This window comes from Oxyura jamaicensis, chromosome 13 (assembly GCF_011077185.1).
Source record: "Oxyura jamaicensis isolate SHBP4307 breed ruddy duck chromosome 13, BPBGC_Ojam_1.0, whole genome shotgun sequence".
NCBI lineage: Eukaryota > Metazoa > Chordata > Aves > Anseriformes > Anatidae > Oxyura > Oxyura jamaicensis.
The window spans coordinates 3939229-3963182 of NC_048905.1; the positions used below are offsets into that span (position 1 = coordinate 3939229).

At 40.6% G+C, this 23954-nt stretch overlaps 1 protein-coding gene across 12 annotated transcripts in view; it reads left to right on the forward strand.

Annotated features, from left to right (window-relative positions):
- Window positions 1-23954, forward strand: part of TENM2 (teneurin transmembrane protein 2) — an 823338-nt gene that overhangs the window by 653780 nt on the left and 145604 nt on the right. For all 12 annotated transcript variants that reach the window (XM_035338985.1, XM_035338975.1, XM_035338974.1 and 9 more), the window contains one exon: window positions 13920-14158. In XM_035338985.1, coding sequence (XP_035194876.1) covers window positions 13920-14158 — 239 coding nt within the window. The remainder of the gene's footprint in view (window positions 1-13919; window positions 14159-23954) is intronic.

Here is a 23954-nt window from a genome sequence, read left to right on the forward strand (position 1 = left end):
CAATGGTTGTAGGTGTTTTGTTGTCACAGTTTCTCGGTTGTTATGTTTCAGTTGCAGCCTTCAGGGAATTTAAGGCTGCTCTACCAGATTACACACACAGTATCCCAGCATGGTGTGGTTACATCTCTGAGCAGTCTCAGCCCAGTCCTTCGAGAGTCTGATTATAGACTGACTTTTGGTTTGGAGCTGGGGAGAAGCTGGTGCAGCTGTACTGAAGCTGACAGCACCAGTGGGTGCAGCACCATGAAGAGAAAATGAGACTGAAACACACAGGGAATCTGTGCTGCTACACCCAGCTCTGGGCTGCCCACAAGGGGCTTTATTCACGAGTCATTCACATTTATTCACTTTGCTAAAACAGCAAAACAAATGCTATGAAGAAGAGGTGGGTATGAAAAGTAAATACAAGTTACTTGAAGCATGAAATGTCCAAAAACAAAAAGGAAGGGGATTCCTTCTTACTGAAGGTTTTGGAGCTAACTCTAGCCAAAAGGTTTGGTGTTCTGAATTTGTTATTTATCACAAAGAACCACAGGATGAACTTGTTTTGGCTATTCGGCCTGGGCCAGTTGGTGCTGTGTTCATTGCCCGATATTAGAACAATGCTTTTAATTCTGGTTTCATATTAAGTCATTCTCAGGTACAACAGTAGCTGTAATATAATTTCTGATGTCGTAACATTGTCCCAATTTACATTTATTGGAAGGGAATTCCTCAGGTTATTTGCAAGATGATTCTTTGTCATAATACTGGCATCCCCAAAAACCAGGCCTGGGCTGTCTGAGTTTCCTTTTACACATTCTGATTTTGTGCCGGTTCCCTGTCAGTGGAGTTTTATCAGTTCCAGTAATAACTTCGGACCTTCTCCTCTTCTGTTTGATATCACAAACTCTCGGAGAATACATGTGTATTCATGTTGCTGACCAAAGCAATGCTGTTAGTTTTGGAGGCTGCAAGATACCCAGCAGTTAATTGGAGTTTTCCATAGTTGCGTTTGTCAGAGGCAAACATTGAGATGTCAGAGAGCCTCCTGACAGGACCGCCGCCTTCTAAGACTCTTCCAGAGGTGCTTCAGGATCGATTTTCTTCTTTTCTGAAATTGCACACCTGACAGGACTTGATGACAAGTTTCATCACAAGAATATTAACTCAGAAGATGATGACTTTTTCTGTTTTGCAGAGTGTTTTGCTGAAATTGATGCCTGCAGCATCACTGGAGACCTTCCAAATTAGCCTGTAACTCTTTCTCTTTACTCTAAATTCATACCAGTAGCCACAAAAACCAATGACACCTTTTTGCTAAGTTGTTAGTTCAGCCTTTATTTTTTGGTTCTGCTTTGAAGTGAGCACTGATCCCACCTAACAGTGCCTCTTCCCAGAGCACTGCACCTGAATGGTTTTCCCTGTTGGCAGTTTGTTAATCTCAGCAGCAGAGTGCTCTGGAGACAAAGCCACCGCTGACAGCAGCTGCTTTATCAGGACAGACTTTCTCAACTTTGTTTTCACCTTTTGGTAACCTTCAGCACATTCTGCTCTTGGCTGAAAACAATATGCGAATGGTCACATTACTATGAAACAGAAAGTGGTACCTGAGCTGTCTGAAGGGAATGCTTTATGTCAGCACTACAAAAATCAGATCGCAATTTAGATTCCAGACGTCTCTTTATCTAACAGTGCCAAGCACTGAAATCATCGAACATGGCAACGTGTGTCTGCATATTGTTATTTTTTTCTGCTAAGAATGTTTTTCCCTTCTTTCCTTTGCCGTCTTAGGCAGTCTGGGCTAAATACCCAGACTGCTTGGAGACAGCACATTTTCCAAATGCATCCTTTCTCCATCTCTTGTTTCAATATTGATTCTGGAGGAGTTAATCACATTTGTTTTATTTTCTGTGATGTAAATTAAAATTGGTGTGGTTTTTTTGTTTGTTTGTTTTTTAAATTATTCTCTTGAACCTCTTGATTCGATACAAACATAAACATGAAACGTGTTCATGAAATACTCAATTTTTAATTACTTTTCAGATGACAAAGTAAATTTAAAGTAAATATGAAGCTCCCAGGTCTCTATTGTTGTGTATTACAGCATGCGTGTGATATTTTGACCAGGTATAAATATATGCATAAATAAATAAATTAGGATATTAGAAACCATGGTGCTGATAGTGTTAGAAAGACTGCACTGGGAGCAGGCAGAGCTGAGACAGGTTAAAGGGTCCAGGGACAGTGCAAGAGATGGCCTAGGGCCAGGATCCACCCAGGGAGCCCAAGTAGGAGCAGAAGGAGCTGGGGCCAGAGACGGGGCTGAAGCCAAGGCTGCAGTATGGGGCCAAAGGGTCCATGCAGGAGGCAGGTGATCCACCGAGCCAAGCTGGGACCCATCAGGAGCTCCTGGGGCTGTGAGGGGCTGGGGCAGCCCAGGTGAGGCTGTCTGGGGCCAGGGAGGAGGATCAGGCCCCAAAGGCTGATAAATCAGGCCAACTTTCAGCTTGGAAACACCATTTCGGAAAATTGATCTTCACCGGTGGTACATGTCATCGGCATGTAGTTCCTATCGCTGTCCATAGTTATCCCTACATCTACAAACCTTGGGAAGAGTATCCTGAACTAGCTGTGAGGGCACAGACCCAGGATCTGGGGGGCTGATGGCTGCAGACCTTAATGGTCATCGAGGTGGAGGTAAAAGTCTCCATTTACCCTTTGTGTCTCTATTTTTAACATAGTTATGCTTAGCTGTTTTGCAGTAGCTGGTTGCTTTTGGTGGAGTTAAAATATTGTAAAATGCTTATACAGAGTTCTTAGTTGTGCTGTTTGGGTGTGTTTAGGTCTGGTTCAAGGCAAGCAAATATGGATTGTATCTTACCTGGTCTACTGCTGCTTTATGGCTGCAACAGGGCCTTGCTTTGGCTACATAATTGTTCCGTTTTCTTTGAAATTAGGGTCCATAATGGAAAGGTTGAAATATCTTTAACTAAGGATGCAGGAATGTATCACTGTAGCATATCATGATGCTATTTTTATGGTTCATTTCTGCAGTACTTAACTGCTTTACCTTTAGGCTCAAAGCTGCTGTTTAATGCTCTTTAACTTTTATTGTCCTCTTGCAGTCTGTTTCAAACCATCTCCTCCTCCTCCTTTCCAAAGAGCTGGTTTCTACATTTTGCAGTTAAGAGGTGTTCCTTTATTGCTTCTTTAATCATTGCTTTCAATGAGGATGAATGATGAAAGTACTACCTTTGAACATCCCAGTGTGGGTCTTATTACCTCCAGACAGCTAGAGAGGCAGCACTCTGCTTTACAGGTTGAAATGCTTTGAGGGCTTCTTTATCACAGAGCACGGGGAGAAAAGTATGGCTTTGCAGGAAAGGTCTGCATCACACTTTGCACTGTAAGGTTCATCTCTGGGATGGGAACCTCGCACAGGGCCATCTGCAGATGCCAGTCAAAATGAAATGACTCATAAATGAGGATAACAGAAGAGCTTTCACGGATGGATATTTGTCTAAGATTGCCTAATGTACTAATGTCTGTTCCTGTGCCTCATATTGATGTTAATTAATTTAGTTGGTACCATTATAATTAATAATACTTAATCCAAGAGGAAAAAAGATGAAATTAAATAGAAATTAGTCTTATTATTTAATCTCATAATTAGTCTCATACTTAAAATATTTTCAATCAAAATCTTTTAGCTGTAAAGATAATTTCGTATGTATACTTCTAGTTTTTTTGAGCTAGCTCATAAGTATTTTTTACTAGGCTTCAGTACATTTCTCCTGAAATACAGGAGAAACAATAATGGCCACTCTTCTGGTGATTATGCAGTGGTCTAAATTTGGTGTCATTTAAGCAAAGTTCAATTTAAAGATTCAACAATCTGTAAAAATTAGCCCTTAAAAAGTCATGTTGCTGTTTCAAATATTTGTCTGTTCCTGGGGTTCAAGCTATCACAGAATCACCGAATCATCCATGTTGGAAGAGACCTCCAAGATCACTGAGTCCAACCTCTGACCTAACACTAACAAGTACTCCACTAAACCGTATCCTTAAGCTCTACATCTAAACGTCTTTTAAAGACCTCCAGGGATGGTGACTCAACCACTTCCCTGGGCAGCCCATTCCAATGCCTAACAACCCTTCCAGTAAAGAAGTTCTTCCTAATATCCAACCTAAACCTCCCCTGGTGCAACTTCAGCCCATTCCCCCTCGTCCTGTCACCAGGCACTTGGGAGAACAGACCAACCCCCACCTCGCTACAGCCTCCTTTAAGGTACCTGTGGAGTGTGATAAGGTCACCCCTGAGCCTCCTCTTCTCCAGGCTGAACAATCCCAGCTCCCTCAGCTGCTGCTCATAAGACTTGTTCTCCAGACCCCTCACCAGCCTCATTGCCCTTCTCTGGACTCGCTCAAGCACCTCGATGTCCTTCTTGTAGCGAGGGGCCCAAAACTGAACACAGTACTCGAGGTGCGGCCTCACCAGAGTCGAGTACAGGGGGACGATCACTTCCCTAGCCCTGCTGGCCACACTGCTTCTTATGCAAGCCAGGATGCTGTTGTCCCTGTTGGCCGCCTGAGCACACTGCTGGCTCATATTCAGCCGACCATCAACCAACACTCCCAGGTCCTTCTCTGCCTGGCAGCTCTCCAACCACTCATCTCCCAGCCTGTAGCTCTGTTTGGGGTTGTTGTGCCCCAGGTGCAGGACCCGGCACTTGGCCTTGTTGAACTTCATACCGTTGGCCTCGGCCCATCGGTCCAGCCTCTCCAGATCCTCCTGCAGAGCCTTCCTACCCTCGAGCAGATCGACACACGCACCTAACTTGGTGTCGTCTGCAAATTGCTGAGGGCGCACTCGATCCCCTCGTCCAGATCATCGATGAAGATGTTAAAGAGAACTGGCCCCAGTACTTAGCCCTGGGGGACGCCACTAGTGACTGGCCTCCAGCTGGATTTAACTTCATTCACCACAACTCTTTGGGCCTGGCTACCCAGCCAGGTTCTGACCCAACGAAGCGTACGCCTGTCCAAGCCATGAGCAGCCAGTTTCCTGAGGAGAATGCTGTGGGAGACGGTGTCAAAAGCCTTACTGAAGTCAAGGTAGACCACATCCACAGCCTTTCCCTCATCCACCCAGCATGTCACTTTGTCATAAGGAGATCAGGTTCGTCAAGCAGGACCTGCCCTTCATAAACCCATGCTGACTGGGCCTGATCGCCTGCTTGCTCTGCAAGTCCCTTATGATGATGCTCAAGATAATCTACTCCATGAGCTTCCCTTGCACTGAGGTCAAACTAACAGGCCTATAGTTTCCCAGGTCAACCTTCCAGCCCTTCTTGTAGATGGGTGTCACATTTGCTAGCCGCCAGTCAACTGGGACCTCCCCCGATAGCCAGGACTGCCAATAAATGATGGAAAGTGGCTTCGTCAGCTCTTCTGCCAGTTCTCTCAGTACCCTCGGGTGGATCCCATCTGGCCCTATTGACTTGCATACATCCAAGTGCTGTAGCAAGTTGCCAACCATTTCCTCATGGCTTGTGAGGGCCACATCCTGCTCCCCACGCCCTTCCACCAGCTCAGAGTACTGGGTATCCAGATAACAACAATCTTGCTGCTAAAGACTGAGGCAAAAAAGGCATTAAGCACCTCACCCTTTTCCTCATCTCTTGTCACTAAGTTTCCCCCCGCATCCAGTAAAGAATGGAGATTCTCCTTAGTCCTCCTTTTCGTGTTAATGTATATATAAAAAACATTTTCTGTTATCTTTAACTATCTTTCTTTGCAAGTCTGATTCCAACATAGTCACCCTGTGGGTGAGCCTGAAGGGGGAGAGTAAATACAGAAATGGGAGAAAAATGGATGGAGTAGCAACAATAGCTGTATCCCAGTTTGCACCAATGAAGTGCATGAACCCACAATCACAGAGCATCACAGCAGTGAAACATCTGTGCCCAGTGTTCTTGTAGCTGCAACCTTTGAGGCAGTGAAGAAATAAACGTAGTATGTGGTGGCTATGCACAGGCTAGAGCAGGCATTGAAGAAAAGCCAAGGACAGAGTAGGGGAAGAGCAGGACTTAGTGCTGAGAAATTTATTTTAGAAAAATTAAATATGTGAGATGTTGTTAATACTCAAGTCAGATGCTGTATGAAGATGGTGTCAAGATCAGCCACAGAACTTCTGAACAGAATATGTAAACTTGAAGTTTCTGACTGTGTACAAACTCCAAGTTACAGCTGCTCTTGACAATTGCCTATTTTGAATAATGTCTCAATATTTTGATATCTTTACGCATGATGTAAAATGTTCTGGAAAAAAAAAAAAAAAAAAAAAAAAACAGTGAAAAATCTCTTTTCCTTTTGTTAATGCAAATTTGTAGTATGTATAAGGTACAGCAAACAACTGCTTGAAACTGTGAAATATCTCCTCCCTCTGATTTTGCTTTGTCTTAGGTGGCCTTCTTTTACCAGTTACTTAAACTGTAAAACTACAGGCATGTATGCTGTGGCACCTCAGTCCTCCTGAGTTTGAGGGCTGGGGCAAGAACCAAAACTTCTGTTTGCTTGTTCCTGCTTCAGAAGGTTGCAGGAAAGTTGTGTAGACTTTCCACGTAAATGGGATCTGTGTAGAGAGATTCTGGACTTATCTGAAAATCAAAGGCATTTTGAAGAGGCAGTAGTAAAGCATAGTCAAAAGCATCCACAGAGACTTCATGTACATTTGGGCCACGTATTTGGAAGAATTCCAAAAACATTGTTGAAAGGTCATTTTTAGCAGGCTGCTCTAGTGCTGTTTTCATAACAACTGTAAACTCTGATAAGAAATGAAAAAGGGTGGAGGGAAACACTGCAGAAGCAAGATACTTACTGATGGTTCTGAAAATCTGTATAACATACTCCTACTCGCATACACAAACTGAAAGTTTTTACAAATTGCAAATAATCACATGTTGTCATGATCTTGTTGGTTTGCATTTTTAAGTTTTGAGTTGTGCAGAATGAACAGGCAGCATGAATGGCTGCACAGGAAGAAACAGGTATATTCAGGATGTTGCTTTTTGTTACTGTTTTTGGTGGCTTTTTAATCCCAAATGATGTGATTTAGGATTCTATTTTCTACATTTACATGTAGATTGATAACAAAATTATTTCAGAGACTTGAGTTTCTTATTATAAGATTTTATTATTTATAGACTCGAATGGCTTATTAATTTAGCCCTGTTGTTAGTGCTTTTTCTTTATTTCTTGTTAAGTGAGTAGCTGAATTAAGAGATAGTGAAGAGCTTACCTGTGTGCCTTTTAAAATAGAAGTGCTTTGAAAATCAGTTCATTAATTGATGCAGAAAGCTGAAAATTAACAGACCTATTGAAATGCAAAATGCTGTTGTCATTATTATCATTAGTGGAATAACAAATGTAGGCATTATTGGATTTCATCACTTTGACTGTACTTTGCAGCACATTTCTCAGAACTTTAGGGCTAAATTATACATTTTTTTCCACTTAAGACTTTAGAGTTTCTATAGTTTGAGCTGAATCAGCATTGCCAAAATCTTTCCAAATCTGCATTATTGATCCTACTCTCTCTCCCTTTTAATGTAAGTACATATGTGGAGTGACTGATTTTCTGTGTTTATATCTGTAGCTATTTCTCTTATTTTTTCCCAGGTGTTAGTTAGCAGTTTCATTTTTGCATAGCGGGAGAATAAAAAACAGTGCAGATTTTAATAGTTGCATTATGCAATAAGGAAGGTGTCAGCTTGGCTTAATTAAAGATTCATCTGATAGGTAAGTAGGAAAAACTGTTAGCATCTTGCTTCTGGGTTGGTCTGTCAGTCTTCAACTGGGCTTAAAGAGACCCTGCAGGAAAGATACACATAAATTTAAAGGGTGAAGTAATTATTTATTGGCTAACTCAGGCAAAGGTAACTAGGATTTCAGCTGGCAGGCTAAGTGCCAACATGCCCACTGGCTGTTGTAGGGCACCCTGAGTTGTTTTTGGACAGGAATCAGTCAGGAAGGTGAGGGGTAGCTCCTGCAGCTCCATGGTTCTGCTGAGCTCTGTGTGTCACCAGCTCCACCACACTAATACTTCAGCCCAGTTGTCCTTACTGGCCTTGCTGTTATTTGCCCTTAATATTTTATGCCTTCCCATATTGGTGTTCTCCCTCTAACATTCTTGAGCTCCTAATGATCCCTGTCACAACAATCCTTCTTCTTTCTGTAGTTTACAGCTTCTCTTTCTACAGGCACTCTCAGCTTTTTGTCACATCTTGTCAGCTTTCTGAGCAGCCCAAGCCCTGGTGATGCTGCTGGGCTGTATCATGCTTTGTGCTTCTGAGACCAGCAGCAAGAGCCCCAGGAGAGTGTTGTCAGGGGCAGCTCCAGCAGGGTCACGAGTTGGAGTGGGTTATAAAAGCTCACCCAACAATATCTTAATTAACATCCTTAAGATCAAATGCAGGTTGTCTTGTAAAAAGGTATCCAGTACAAAGCTAATGCTGTAGCTGGGATACAATACAAATGTTTTGCCTTTTTTACCTACTCTGTTTTGGATTGCAGCTTTGTGAACATTGCCTGTTTGTTTTGATTTAATAACATGACAGATCAGGGTGCCTAAAGGCTGGCACCTGCCTTTTTGTACAACATGCCACCTTCCTGCAAGGCAGCTTTCAATTACTGTGCTTTTGTGTGTCCAACTGTGTCTTTGTTGAGAGTGTGGAGACAATAGTGACAAGCTGGTCTGGTACTTACGGCAACACATGACACTCTGCATTTTTAGAAGATGTCTCAGGATATGAAGAACCTAGCCTTCAAGAAATCACAACCCATTCCAAAGCTGGAAGCCAGTAGTAGAGTTTGGCTGGAGGCTGGGCAGCTGCTGCCGTGTTCAGAGTTGCATGGCAGTGGCTAGAAGTGAAAGAAGTGTTACCCTGGTGTTGATGTGTCTGTTCTGAATTACTGCAGAATTTTTTTTATTATTGAATTATTGGCACGCTTCTATGAAATGTCCACTTCATTGACATATGTGTCTGTTTTAAATTGCTTTCCATTGAAAATATATCTATAATCACAGAATATCCTGAGTTGGAAGGGACCCCCAAGGATTATTTTGTCCAACTCCTGGCTCCACACAGCACCACACAAAAAACAAGCCGTGTGTCTGAGAGCATTGTCCAAACGCTTCTTGACCTCCAGCAGGCTCGGGGCTATGACCACTGCCCTTGGGAAGCCTGTCCCAGTGCCCAACCACTTTTCCCCAGCCTGACCCTCCCCTGTCCCAGCTCCATGCTGTCCCCTCGGGTCCTGTCACTGTCCCCAGAGAGCAGAGCTCAGCGCCTGCCCCTCCGCTCCCCTCGTGAGGGAGCTGCAGGCTGCCATGAGGCCTCCCCTCAGCCTGCTCTGCTCTGGGCCGAACAAACCACGGGACCTCAGCCGCTCCTCACGTCTTGCCATCCAGACCCTTCACCATTTTCATAGCCCTCCTTTGGACACTCCCTAATAGTTTTATGTCCTTCTGATACTGTGGTGCCCAAAACCACACACAGTACTGGAGGTGAGACCGCACCAGAGCAGAGCAAGACAGTCCCGTCCCATGACTGTCCGACAGTGCCGTGCCTGATGCACCCCAGGACAAAGTTGGCTCTCCTGGCTGCCAGTGCCCACTGCTGGCCCATATTCAACCTGCCAGAACCAGAACCCCCAGACCCCTTTCTGCAGGGCTGCTCTCCCACCTCCCACAGTCACCTCCACTCAGAAATGACTCAAACTTAATTTGGGGAAGGATTGAGAGACCTTTAAGCAAGCAACCAGGTCTTGCACAACTCTAACCCTCAGAGTTCCTTGTTAGCATAAAAGGCATTAGAACATTTTATAGTTTTCTTCAGTCTTGGTTTCTTTTTGTATGAAAGTAAGAAAACTGATGTTAAACTTTGCTGTCTGAATTTGGCAGATGCTTTGAAGCTTTCATTGACACAAAATGTCCTGTGGCTACTCCTTTGGAGAAGGGTTTAGAAGACTAGATTTTTTTTTCCCCCCAGTAAAAGCCAGTATGTTATCCTCCACATTTCATTATGTTTTTTTTCTGCAATGAAAAAATGTCACAAAATTGTCACATAAAATTATAGATGGATGTTATTTTTATCACAGCTTAAAGATCATTTCTAAGTCCTTGAACCAATAAATTGAGCTGTTAACTATTCTTGTGGTATGTATCTTTTCTATTTATTAATTGCTTTTAAAAATCTTAGAATTAAAAAGACAATTTAAGCATTACAGCTCCCCGTATTTCTTTTTTTTTCATAAAGAATGAGCTTAGGATGGTATGAGGAGTGAAGGAAGCAATTTATTTTAAAGTATCTTGTTCTTCTTTTCTATTACAGTTTTTCATCACAAAAAAATGATATATTTTTTTTCTCAGCTGATTCTTGCAGCGTGCTGCCATGACAATCTGGCCAGAAAAGAGGCGGGGGGGTTGTTCTCTCAAAGAATATGGAAGTTAATACAGTTTCTGTCAGACCACTATTCCCTGAACACCAGAGGTCCTTTTGACCTGTGGGAAAATAAATGCTATAGAGAGCTCTGAATTAATGAAGAAAGCAAAATATAGCTTTTTCCATTTTCCAGTAGTCCACAGAACTGTGGTCAAATGTCCCCTTGTAAGCTCCGCTTTCACAGATGTCACCTCTCTGCTGGCACCGTGCTGCATGTAAGGAAGCACTCCCTGCTCTGCCAGGGCCCCTGCATGGGAGCAGAGCAGTGGCAGCACACAGCTTGGTGCAAGGCCCCCCAGGGTGCCTAGGGAGAGCTCTGAGCAAGCTGTGGTATTAGCTTATTTTCTGTGAGCAGCATGTGAACTCCATCCATACCTTTTGTGGATGTTTAAGTTGCTGAATCATTTCACGTTGATGATGGTGTTTTGCAGTTTTCTAGCGTAGGAATGTCTTTACGATGCAAAGAAATTAGACTGTCCTAAGAGTAGCAAATTTATTCCCATGCTTTCAAAATTTAAGTTCAGCCTTCATTTAAATCAAAGTATTAATGCTAAGTGAGGTGGTAAATGTGTTTTTCTTTACAGTACTTGATAGGTGAACAGTTAAGACACAGAATTTAGAGTTTGTTTATTTAACTCTAATATGGAATCTATTTGAAATTAAATGAATGGGTGCAACTAAGATAATATATTTCCATAAACAGTCATTGTACAATACCTCATGGTCTTACCTCTGAGGGACCATAATTAATGTTGATAAATGCTCATGTTCTTTCTTCGCAGCTTTGGTCCACAGACAATTGATTGTACCAGAGCATGTCAAATCCCACATAAAAATATGGCTATAGATCATTGGTTTTAGGGATAGAGTTGAGACAAGTCTATTTGTTTCCATTAGAAGCTGAATCTAGACTTAAAACTCTGGGGGGTTGCAAGTACTTTGTCCATTATGTTCTCAGCCATTCTAGTGTGTGTTGCTGTAACTTCGGGTGTTTCTGCTAACCTGGTTTCTAGCTTCTGAACACAGTGCCCGTTTTCCAAAATGGCTTGGTGGGTGGTATTTAACATATCTTAAAATATTTGTCTTTTTTAATATCTTCTGAAGATGTAATTATTGTACTTCAGTAATGCATGGCTATCTTCTAATCTTTGCCACTTTGTCAGAGACCCTCATACAGACATAGTAAACTTTCAGCTTTTGAAATACATGGATAAGGAGTTGCAGCTGTGACAAAACTGTTTATTCAATTATTATTATTCTTTCTTGTTTTGGGAATGGAATATTTCCACAGATCCATTTCTCTCAGCCTTTTTTTTTGCTTTTATCAAGTTCTGAGCAGTTTTAACAGTATAATAGAAGTCATGTTTGCATGTATAAATATTTTGGTTTTCTTTATATGCTTTATCTCAAAGTGGACCACGGTGGAACTATTTTCTTCTACTTTTTTTTTTTTCTTCTCACATGAAAGAGTATATGATTGGCATGTCCTATTAAAGCATATCTAGATATTCGTTAATTCATTTTTGGTGGGAGCAGAGTTTCATTATATATCTGAGTTTACTTTAACAATGCTTTATATTAAAATTTCTGTTGGTACTGCAGCTGCCTTCTTGGCTGAAGAGCCCATCAAATTCCTGGGTTAAAAACCTTGACATTTCAGATAAAGGCAGTGCCAAGGACCACCATTTCCACTTTGATTCTGTGATTTCCTGCTTTGGGGTAGGAAAAGAAAGAACTGTAAGAACTGCCTGTTGTGGGACCATGAGGTCCAAACCTGAAAGGGCCACTTGAAGCGTGAGGGCCTGTGAGGAAAAGGGGGCCTGGGCTGAGGCAGATGCAGTTGGCGTGAAGGAGAGGTGAGCCTGCCTGCCTGCAACCCGCATCCCATCAGCATCACCACAGCTCTCCCTTCTGTCCACCCATCCTTCCTCATGCTCTGTGCCACTTCAGTCCTTGGGTCCTGTCATGGAGGGGCACTGTGCTCCCAGCACCACAGAGCCAGCAGAATGGCCTAAAACTGCTTCTGCTAACAAGTGTCAGCCAGGCTTTAATTGATCTGCTTGAGTTACTTAGGCTCAAAAAAAAAGGCTTTAAAAAGGCTTTAAAAGCCACTTCTGATGGTGTGCCTGTGTCTGAATGTTTTTCTGTGGTGTCTCCAGAGCACAAAGAAAACGTTATGAAAGTGAATACTACTACTACCGTAGGTGGCTGAAATGTTTTTTGAAGTAAACGAGAATTTTGTTGACTGTTGTGTGGGATGTACAAGCTCATTTTGGGCCTCTAAGAGAAAGGGAAAACCAAAACAAACAAACAAACAAAAGCAATGTCAAACTAAATGATTTATAATATTCATGAAAGGACTTTATAAACAACTACCCTAAAAAAATGGCATATTTTCAGTGGCCTTTTTGAAGACCACTGCCTTTATTCTCTGCTTCTCTTATCATTTACTAGGAACATGCTGGTAGTCAGCTCTTCCTAACTAGGAAAAGAGAAGTTAATCTGGAGGAGCCAGGCTTCTGAATGGCTTTCTCCATTTTCTGTGTCTGGAACCAAGTTGGCAGCATTTTCTGAGAATTCGTTGGGTAGTATATGCCATCCCTTATTTTCTTCTTAACAAGTGTCTGGGCAGTTGAAGTCTTGAGAAGTCTTTTTTTTTTTTTTTTTTTTTTTTCCTCCCCCCACTGAGTCTTGTAATTCTGATGATAGTTTTAGCTGTTCAAACCAAAACTCCATAGCATTTTTTTTAAAAAAGATGGTTAGTTCTAAGTCTGGTATAATACCTTCCTACATGACTGTTGTGATTCTTAATTTTTATTTATTTATTTATTTATTTTCTGGCAGCTTCTTTCAAGCCTGTTAAAGAAAATCAATTTTGTTTATTTATTTATAGGTTTTAGAATATTTGCTGGGTATTACTATCCTACAGGGAAATTATCTAAATATGTGAATTCAGATAGGATGTTTTCTTGTAAAGTGAAATGTTCTGTTGAACTAACAAACTTACAGGTATTTAGTACTGGAACTAGTTGTTTAGTCCTAATCAAACCCAGGCAAAAAGGAATCAACATGTCACATCTGAATATGACTCCATTACCAGACTGCTCCCACTTCTTCCAGACACTATCTTAACATACTCAAAGACGTTAATTCATCATGTTGATGTTTTAGCTAGTATCTGGTCAAACTGCATCTAATCATGGAAGATATCCTGACAGCAGACATCCCAACGCAGTGTTTTAGTGATAGTTGTTAGGCTTTGGTGTCAAAAAAGATTATGAGAGTGTTCATTCTCCCTACTTCTTCAGACAACATCATTTTACTATTTTTGTTGAATTTAATGCATTATGGCAACTGGGAAAGAATGAGATATTATTTCTTAACTACAAGACTTTGTGTTTTAAACTATCATTCATTTTTTTTGTTTTTCAGGCATTTTTTATTTAAGACATCTTCTGGAACGACTCCACTGTTCAGTAGCTCTTCTCCTGGCTACCCACTGACCTCAGGAACAGTTTATACTCCACCTCCCAGGCTGTTACCTAGAAATACATTCTCCAGGAATGCGTTCAAGCTGAAAAAACCCTCCAAATATTGTAGCTGGAAATGTGCTGCTTTATCTGCAATTGCTGCTGCAGTCCTGCTTGCCATCCTGCTAGCATATTTCATAGGTAAGACTGTGTTTTCTCTGTCAAATCACATGGCTATGTCAGCAAATGAGACTTCAGCAGATTAAAGGTTGGTTTAATCTGTTTCACAAATCTGTATAGTTACTAAGCAAAGAAAATTGTTATTCTTCATACTGATTAATGAGAAAAATAGGATTCTCAAGTCCTGTTCACCGTGATAACAGGAGTGAGAGCAAGAAGTCGATATAGGATCCTCAGTGTGCAATGTTAATTTTAGGTGTCATGGGTATGCAAAAGAAGCTAATACAATTTGGATTTTTGGATGCACTACCCCTATGTTTAAAATATTTGAAAAAAATGTGCTAGGTAGTAAATCCATAAGAGTAACAGAAGCTACTGGTGTTTGAATTCAGGTATTACTACAGTGTGCTGCCTTTAGAGAAAACACACAAAATCATTTTTGATAAGTCTCACTCTATATCTGTTGGCATGCCTAAATTCCCACAGGTCTTAGGTCTGACTAATAGATAAAGCTATTTGGTATGCTGTTGTTTTCAATATTCCACCCATCCTTAGTGTTTTATAAGGAGAATTCAAAAATTCGTGCTTATTTTCTTTGATTAGCATATTAATAATAACCACACTAGGTTCTATTCTTTTATGGTCTTTTCAGATTTTTTTAAACATGCTTCCGTTTTTTTTTTTTTTTTTTTTTTTTTTTTTTTTTTTTTTTTTTTTTTTTCCCCAATATCCTTCTCATTGTCTGTTGCTTTGGAGGTTTTCCAAAGGGTCTACAACAGTTAGATGTGTATTTTGTACCTTTTACAGTGCCTTAACAATACATTGATGATAAGGACATGCTGCACAAACTCTCTAGCTTCCATGAGTAAATGGCAAAAATAAGGTAGCTTGTCAATGTTTCTGTAAATACTTTTCAGACCTATTAAGATTGTTTTTTTCAGTTCATTTTTGAAACTTTGTGCTGATATTAATATGTTGCTACCATGAAGAGTGAAGTTCATACATAATATGCAAAAGCCTTGTGAAGGTGCACTGAATTTTCTCCCTATTCTCTCCATTTGAAGAGAAAGGTTATATGGTCAAAAACAAAATACATCAAACTCAACAGGGTAGATGCTGCTTTCTAAGGAAACCTCACTGTTCACATTAATGATCTTCCATAGGTAATTAATACATCCAGGAGTGAAAGAGAGCTGATTAGCTACTTCATTGCTGCTGTCTCCATAGGCCAGGCCTGCATCCTAACGTGCTCGATACTACAGAACTAAACATCTTTCTCTGTTTTTTCAGTAGAAAACCTCAGAAGAATAACAGGCTTAGTTTGATATATAAATAAAAAGATTGGAAAGCACATGATTTATTGAATTTGACAGTTATCATACAACAGCTCTCTGTTTGAGTGATTATGCACATGGGAAATGATATGCTGCAAGCTGAATATTTTAATCATGTGCATAACTTTGAAGTGATGGATTATGAAATGCATGTTTCCTTATATTTAGGTTACTGTAATCTAAAGCAAAGCTTTGCAACATGGTTATTGCTTTATACAGTTTCCTACAACATTTAAGACAAGAGCTAATGTAAAGCAATGCATTGACCCTTAATAATTGATGAATGATCTATCACTTCAAGTCATGACATAAGTGATGCGTTTTGACAGAAGTTTTTGAGGTCTTTTTTCCTGACTAAAGAATGATGAGCACAATGGAGTTGACTAGTGAGCATGAGAAAGCAGGTTTTAGGAAGTGTGTTGGCTCAAGGATTAAATAATGAGAAGTTACCTGACAAGCTTCATGCCATACACAGTAAAGAATAAATGAAATGAAGAGTAGTTGTCAAAACCAGAAAATAGCTGTAATTAATCCTCTGAATAAATTTGGTGGATCGTCTGTGATAATAATTTAAAGTGATGGAAAAGAGAGAAAAGACAGAAAACTAAAAAGAAACTGCATTGTCTTTGGTGCAGTGGGAAGAGCAGTAAGGCAGAAGGGATGTGCATAAGACCACCAGCTATAAGCTGACCCACCCATCAAATAGTTGGGACTGCTATTCTCCAATGGTATGACTTGAGGCACCAAATCTCCTCCTTACTGTAAGAAATTTCAAAACCCTTTCCTTGTTCTGCATTTCCCCGGAGGGATGTCTTTTTCTGGGCGTGTGCAGAAGTTCAGTCCTGGGAAAAATAAATATCCTCTCTCCCGGGCTAAGAGCAGCAATGTGAAATACCAGCTGTCTGCTCTGCTGCAGCTCGCTTTGGAGCTCCTGACCTACTAAGCCCTGAACTGCTGTGAAGACAAAATAACTCTGTCTTGCTCCAGTCAGTCTGTCGGGAGAAAAAAATGTTTTTCTGTTTTCAAGATGAATAACGTACCAAAATCCCAGTTCTGTCCTAATCTTTGGGGCAGTGAGAAAATGAGAGCTGTTAATCTACCAAGAGAGGTGGAAGTTGTAGGATTTTGTTCAAGTTCCCCCAAGATAGGCAGGAGTCAACACTCCACGTTGCACTAACTCCCCCCGTGTATTTTGCTGTCAGAACTTCAAACCTAGAAGAGTCTTCCAAGGTGCTGATAATGTTCTTCTGATAATGTTCTTCTGTTGGATTTGTCCACAAAGGAAATTCCTTGCTGTCCACCATAGCAGAGGTCATATTACGGGGGATACATCTGCTGAAAGTAACAGTTACAGAAAAAAAAGTCATCAAAATTTGCAGTGAATGTTTCTGCTTTTTAGGTTTGTTGGTAATTCTGGTCTCTGTGAAGAGGATTTTATCAATGCTAGTGAAGACTATTGTGGGACTAAATGAAAAATGCAATGCTGGCAAATACGTAAATTATATTGAAAGAATACTTTGAAGTTCGTATAGACTTCAGGACTTCTAAATAGATTGTCCTATTATAAAAAAGTATTGGGAATTGAAGCAGTTCATTGAAAACAGGCTGTCTGCAGATTTAAACCTGATTTTCAGGCAACTGCCGGAGATTAAGGGTGTCATGAAAAAAAATTCTAATCGGGGTGATTTAAAATGACAAGTAAAAAAAAAAAGTATTACAGCAGATAGAAAAGAATATTAAAAGTGATTTAGGCATTCCAATTGCTTTTCTGATAATAGACAAATAAAAAACAGAATAAATTAAATGACAAACTTTACAAATGAATTCACAGGGCATAATAACCTTTGGAACCTTTTACAACACAACATAATTAATGTTAAATAACGATGATCCTGCTATTTTTGAAAGTTAAACATTTGTCAAAATAGTGACAATATATCTTGTTAAAAGGGACGTGTTTTTTTCTTTTCTTCTGGAAGATGCGTGCAGATTCATCTTTTAGATCATAAAATACCATCCAAGTGTGGCTATTTAGATAGACTCCTTTATAGGCCAGTCAGTGCCATCGTTATCTACTCTAATTTTTCCAAAATCTTCCTGTGGAACTTATCCTGACTGATTTTTGGGACAAATACCTGCAGGTCCATGTGGCACCAGTCCACTATGATGTGGCATGTGCCTGCGAAAAGTACGCTTGGTGCTGTGTGTGCAGTTTGTTATCAGGGACATAGTCTTCTGTCTAAATTCCATTACGATGACTGAGTTTGTGCAGAAAATCTGACACGTATCAGATTCACCAGCTTGAAAATGAAACAAGCCTCTTTTTGCTGTTGTTACAGAAATAAACACAGGCAAAAAACTTTCAGATTATTTCTATGAAAAAGAGTGTTTTAAGCTGTCTCTGTGGCTGTGTGCTATACTACTTTCAAGAGAGAATCCAAAAAAATCAGTTCTTCAGTTAACTTATTCCTTACGTAGTATACAAAATGTTATCTGCTTATTTAAAGCCAGTAGTGTCACCTCTCCATTTCTACGGTAGCCTGCTATTATTGAAATACTTGGTATAACTTGGTAATATTTCACATCATTTTGGTAAATTCCAGCATCCAAGATGTAGATATAATAGTCTCCAGTCCTCTTTGAGACACGTTTCACGAAGCCTGGGAGTCATTCTTACTGTCCTGGGGTGACATCTGAAGATCATAGACTCAGCCACTCAGATGAGGACATACTGAAGGTATTGGACTGGTGGTGAAACCCAGTTACAGGGAAGTAATTTATAAAGTGTCAGAAGGAAAGCATATGCTCCACACATTGTCTTTGTCATGAGCGTTCACTTCAGAGGTTAAGAGAGTGATGAAAGCATTTGTCATGTTAAATTAGGTATTAGCTCTTTAGATTCATGCCAAACTTGGAGAGAAAAATCAACAACAAAAAAGCAGGAAGGGAAAAACAATTTTAAAAAAAAGTGGAGGGGAAAAACAATTTTTTAAAAAAGGGGTAAGGAGGGGAAAAAGCGTCTGCTGTGTTTTCGACAGTAGTAATTCTTGCCAAACATTAAATACCATATTTTTGTAAGCTCCTACACGGCTCTGATTTCTGCCAATCTTACTTGGAGCATGAAAGACCATCTGACCATCAACATGTTCGTATGTTAAAAATGACATAATTTTCAAGTATTACACTTTGTTGGGGGGGGGGCAACTACCAGAATTACTGTTTCCTGTGGAAATGAAAAACTACGGTGGGTTCAAAGATGTTCCACATGAAAATAGTATCTTCACACTCATACTGATAATTTTAATGCTGATGCTATTTTATCTACTCCTGTCCTGTGCCAGATGATACAGGAAAATAAAAGGAAAATGACAAATAGCGAACAGCATGTTTGCACAGCATCTGTAGTACATATGCTGCACATTTATTCCTCAGTGTTATTCGGCCTTAAAGATGCACGAGGCTTCAGATAAACTTCAGTTTTCTCCCTAAACTTGAAATAGTAAATTCCCTTCTGTGCTATAGAAAAGGCTGTATTGCCAAAGATTCTCTGGCAGTTATTCAGGCAAACTTATTTTTTTTTATTTCCTATGTATGCATATTTTTAAAATTAAAGCCTGAAAATAGTGGTGCATAGAACAAATATTTTGGTAACTTTCTTGCTATTAGAAAGGGTCATAGTAGGTAGTTTGTGGACATAGCACATCTAGGCAAATCAATGGTTAATTTATTTTGTTATCTTTCTCACAATAGTATTCATTTGTTTCTGTGACAGTCAGACAATAAAATTTATGGGGTTTCTGATGAAATTAGGCTTGGAAGCAGAAGTCTCATCTTTACTCTGCATGAAATATGTGCGTGTACCACAGCTTTTATAAAAATGTATTCTTTAGGTGTTGATATCAACTTGAATGTTTTTCTTCTCCAAAATGAGTAAGATATTTGCTAATGCAAGTGGTTGTGTGAAGTTTCTTTTTCATTTGTATTTCTAATTTCTTCCGTTCACAAATGCAGTACTCAGACTGTACCTGCAAACTCATTCAGAGCACTGCCGATGCCACTGCTCCCACAACACAGATCTGTGACTGGCTGCTTTTAATTTGACTGGCTACCATTTTTGCCATTCACATGAAGAGTATTTTTGAATTTAGATGACACTGACGGTGATACAGGGCTAATTGTCTTTTTGACCCCGATTCTACAGATCAGGAGTCATCAAAATAGTTCATACAAGTGGTTACTTTATGTATCAGCTGATTTATTTTTATTTATTTATTTATTTTTCTGGCAAATGGCCAACCTATGCTTCATTTGATTTCTTATGCTGCATTTGTTGTATTTCACTTGTAAAGGCAGAAAACCACTGACTTTATCTTGTCCAAGCTTCACTGAAATCAAATATGCTCGACATTCTGGAAACCAAAACTGAAAAAAGGGAAAATCATACAAAGACGAAACCTCTGAGAGGCAGAGGGCATCTGGTTGCCAATCACTGCTACCAAGTTTCACTTGAGTCTTGCATCTTACGAGACTAGATGGTGACAGAGGGTTCTGTTCTTACATTTGCATTGAAAATAGGTGTCAGTTAGGGGGCAGTAATTGACTTTTAGGATATGCCTGTCACACGTTCAGAAATTCTTGCTGACTGATAGCAGTGAACCTGGGAAAGAGGAGCGGTTATAGCACTGTAAGCTCGCCTGCTGCTAGCTCTGAGCAGGGAGGATTTGAGCCCTGCAAGGACAAACCGCTGGCCCCTTTCCCTAACAAAACTCAGCCCTCGTGCTGGAAATGGCAGGGCCTGGCTCTAGGAGCGTTAGATGCGGGGTTCCAGCCTAGCAAGCATCCTGTTCCACAGCCCAAAGGTGGGGGAGAGCCATTAACCGAAGGAGATGATTTTCCTAAAACAAGCAACGTGCTCCTGCTGTCTCTGCGTAATGCCACAAAGAACAGGAAGATTTTTACGGGAGGTTATGTGGGTATAGCTTGCCTGTGCTTTTCCTGGGTTAAAAATAAAAGCTCGATGTAGAGATCTTTTCCAAGAAAAGCAATGCACATATTGTTTTGCCTAGCAGAGATCTCAGAGATAATGGAAGCAGCTACCTTGCAGCGTGCAGGGGAAGTTTTATCTGCCTGTTCAATTCTCCTTTTGTCTTTGCTGAGGATTTTCATACAGTGAACCTGAGCACTTGAAGCTAGAGTGAGCCTAATGTTTCTATAACTCACAAAGTGCCATCAGGTGCTTAGCTCTTGAAATTGAAAACCCTTTCTGCTTAGCTACCAAGACAAACAAGCCTGTTTGGAAACCTCGGCAAGGAGACCAAGATGATGTTTTGTGTTGGGTGTCAGAGGGGTTTTGCATGGGTGTCAGTGTGTGTTTCTAATGCATATTGCACAACACAATCCAGATGAGTCCCAAAAAATACTTTCCACGGGTTTCACGGATGCTGGTAGTTAGAAGAGTTAAAAGATCCTGCCGTGAACTTGAGAAAAGCAATGCATCAGTCTAGCTGCTGCATGCTGTGGCAGAGCTTAGTAACGTTAAAACAAGTGATGTAACAGGATAACAATGGCTAACCTGGAAATTTTAGAGAAACAGTCTTTAAAATTGCTGTTGTTGTTTGGATTTCCTTTTTCTATTCAAAGCTGCAAGAATGGCTTCCTCGGGGGTGCTTTTTCCCCAACGTGTAGCAGCGCTGTTGTTCCGGATGCTGTGATGCTGCGCTTCACATGCACTGCTGTTGCCCTACCCCTCCAAAACGAGGAAATATCCTGGGTTTCGTAACAGCCTGTTCTTACTTCGATCAGCACAAGTACTGATTTTTTTAGTAGTGTAGGATTTAATCCCAGAATCATAGGTGTGAATGCAAAAGATCATCAGGGCAAAGAGATAGCAGAGATAAGCAGATGCAGAACAAGTCTTGTAGGAAAGGACATCGGGGGGAAAAGTGATGAAAAAGCTTTGAGACAGTTTACTGAGACATGCTTTATAACCTGGCCCAACATACTGAAATGAGCCCATCTTTCAGAGGAAGGGTGAGCATAAGTGATATTGAAGATTAAATTTTGCTAACATAATGCTAAGTCAGATGTACCTATCAAATAAATCTGCGGTCATTTTCTCTGAAAAGTCAATGTTCAATATCAGTGTAAAATGTCTCAGTTCTCCCTAGGGAAACATTGCTCTGTGAGCTGCTATTTATGCTGAGATCACCGGCTGATCACTTATGGACTCATTTATATTGGTTATTTGGTGCTGTGCTTCTTTGTTAACTGATTGTGTTGGTTTGCGCTTAGTGTGCTTACAGGTTTTATTCGTTTAAGTGTAGAAGTACATGATTGCTTTAGGATTATAACTATTGCTCAACAGGTAATAGCAGATCAGAAGATGTGCCATGGATTCTCTAAGTGTAGCTAACGTAGCTGTTACAACGCTATTATGAAAGCCATAAAAAAAAAAAAAAAGCACACAAATAAAAGGTTTAGTTGTACTAAAGAGATGAGAATATTTGAGGAACTTGCAGGAAGACAAAATATCAAAGTAGGAATTAAATTCAGGTTGTGAAAATGGTAGGATAACAGACTACAGCAATTATGGAGTAAAAAGTTGAACAGTGGGAAGAGGAATGACACATCACTATAAAATGACAGAAAACTTAATTTCAACACATTAAGTGGTGAATAATCTCCTTTCAGTAATCTAAAAAACTGTTTAAGAAACAATTTTCAAGTTCATTTCAGCTTTTGCTTGTTCAGGCTTTAATTTTGTGCAGTCTTGCTGCATCTGTGACCTGCCAGCTCACTTCAGTACTCAGGTACCAAAAAACAAAACAAACAAATTCAGTTATTTTGTGGAGTCTGTATGTCTTGTATGCCCAGTAATAACGCTGTTGACTTGCAAAGGTCGGTAAGTCTGAATACCTAGCACACCACGCTCGTGTTATGTTGTGCCTTGTTACTAATGCTCTGTGTGATATCCTTGTAGTCATAATCAGAAAAACACTATTTTCCATGACAGTCTATCTGAACCCCGAGACAAATTTTGCACTCGAGATTTAGGTTTCACAATTATAGGATAATTCAGGTTGGATTGAGTATCTGCAGCTCTTTAGTCCAACCTCCTCGAACCTGGGTCATTGGTAAAGTCCAGTCTGGTCCTGAAGACCTCCAAGCGCACAGACTGTGCTGCCTTGGTGGGCAGCCTGTTCCACAGCTTGTGCTTGGTATTTCCTTATCTGCAGCATGAATCGTTGCACCCTTTGCATCCCATCCTCCTGCCAGTGTGTGGAGCCTGCCTCCATCTTCCCAATGGCCTGCAGGGACCGCCAGGCTGCTGTTTGGCCCTGCAGCCTTTGTTTCTCCAGGCTGGACAAAGCCAGCTCGCCCAGCCTCTCCTCGAAGGGCAAGTGCTGCAGCCCCTGACCACCCTGGTGGCCTCTGCTGGTCTTGCTTTGGTTTCCTGATGCCCTTCTCCTACTGGGCAGGCCCAAACTGGCTCCAGTTATCGCAGAAGCCGACTAATGAGCACTGAGCAGATGGGGATAATGGTCTCCTGGCTGTGCTTCTGTTCCATTCCTACAGCCCAGGATGCTGCTGCCCTTCTTTGCTGCCAGGGCGTGCTGCTGGCTCACGGTCAGCTCTCTGGCCTGCAGCACCTCGGGTCTCTCCTGCAGAGCTGCCCCCCAGCCAGTCCCCAGCCTGTGTCGCTGCAAGGAGTTAGGGCTACTTTTAGTGAACAATGACGAGTGCTGGACTCTAAGACGTGGGCCTTTCACTGAGTGTGAATGAATGTTTCTTTTCCACAGCAGAATTTGACCATGACGGGTATAGGAAAGCCAAAGCCTGTTTTATTTAACAGCATTTAGGTAATATTCTTAATATTCAGGAAATTCTCTTCTACTGTATTTCTCATAATCATTTCTGACATCAGAAGCTTGAATTTAAACACCAAAATAAAGAATGCAGGTGGTTAGAAAAATCTTGTATTGAATTGTATGGTGAGCAGATCTGATAAAGAGAGAATCACTATTGAGACCTGCCATGTGATTATTAGACATTATTAATGTCTTTATCTTGGCTATTACTAAATAAACAGTAAACAAGCATTTGTATTAATAGAGCTCCTGAATGGCAAAAGAATTTCATTCTCATACGTTGATGTTACAGAACCTTGCTTGAAACTTTCAATATGCTCTGTGTTTATTGGTTTGTTTTCTTCTTCTGGGATGTCCAGATTTATCCTGCTCTGTTGCATTTAATTTTTAAAAAGTAATATACATTATGCATAACAGTGCTGCAGTTAATTTAATTTTAAGCTTTTTTTAATTTACTGGTTGGTTGATCAGCTGATTTCTTCCCACATTTTTCTTGCTAAATACTTTCTGAGGAAAGACAGAGAATAGAAGTATTAATGTACAAATGCCACTGGAGTGGAATAGGTTCCCCCTTCGCCAGATGAGAACAGATTATCTGTTCCTGTGGTACTTTGT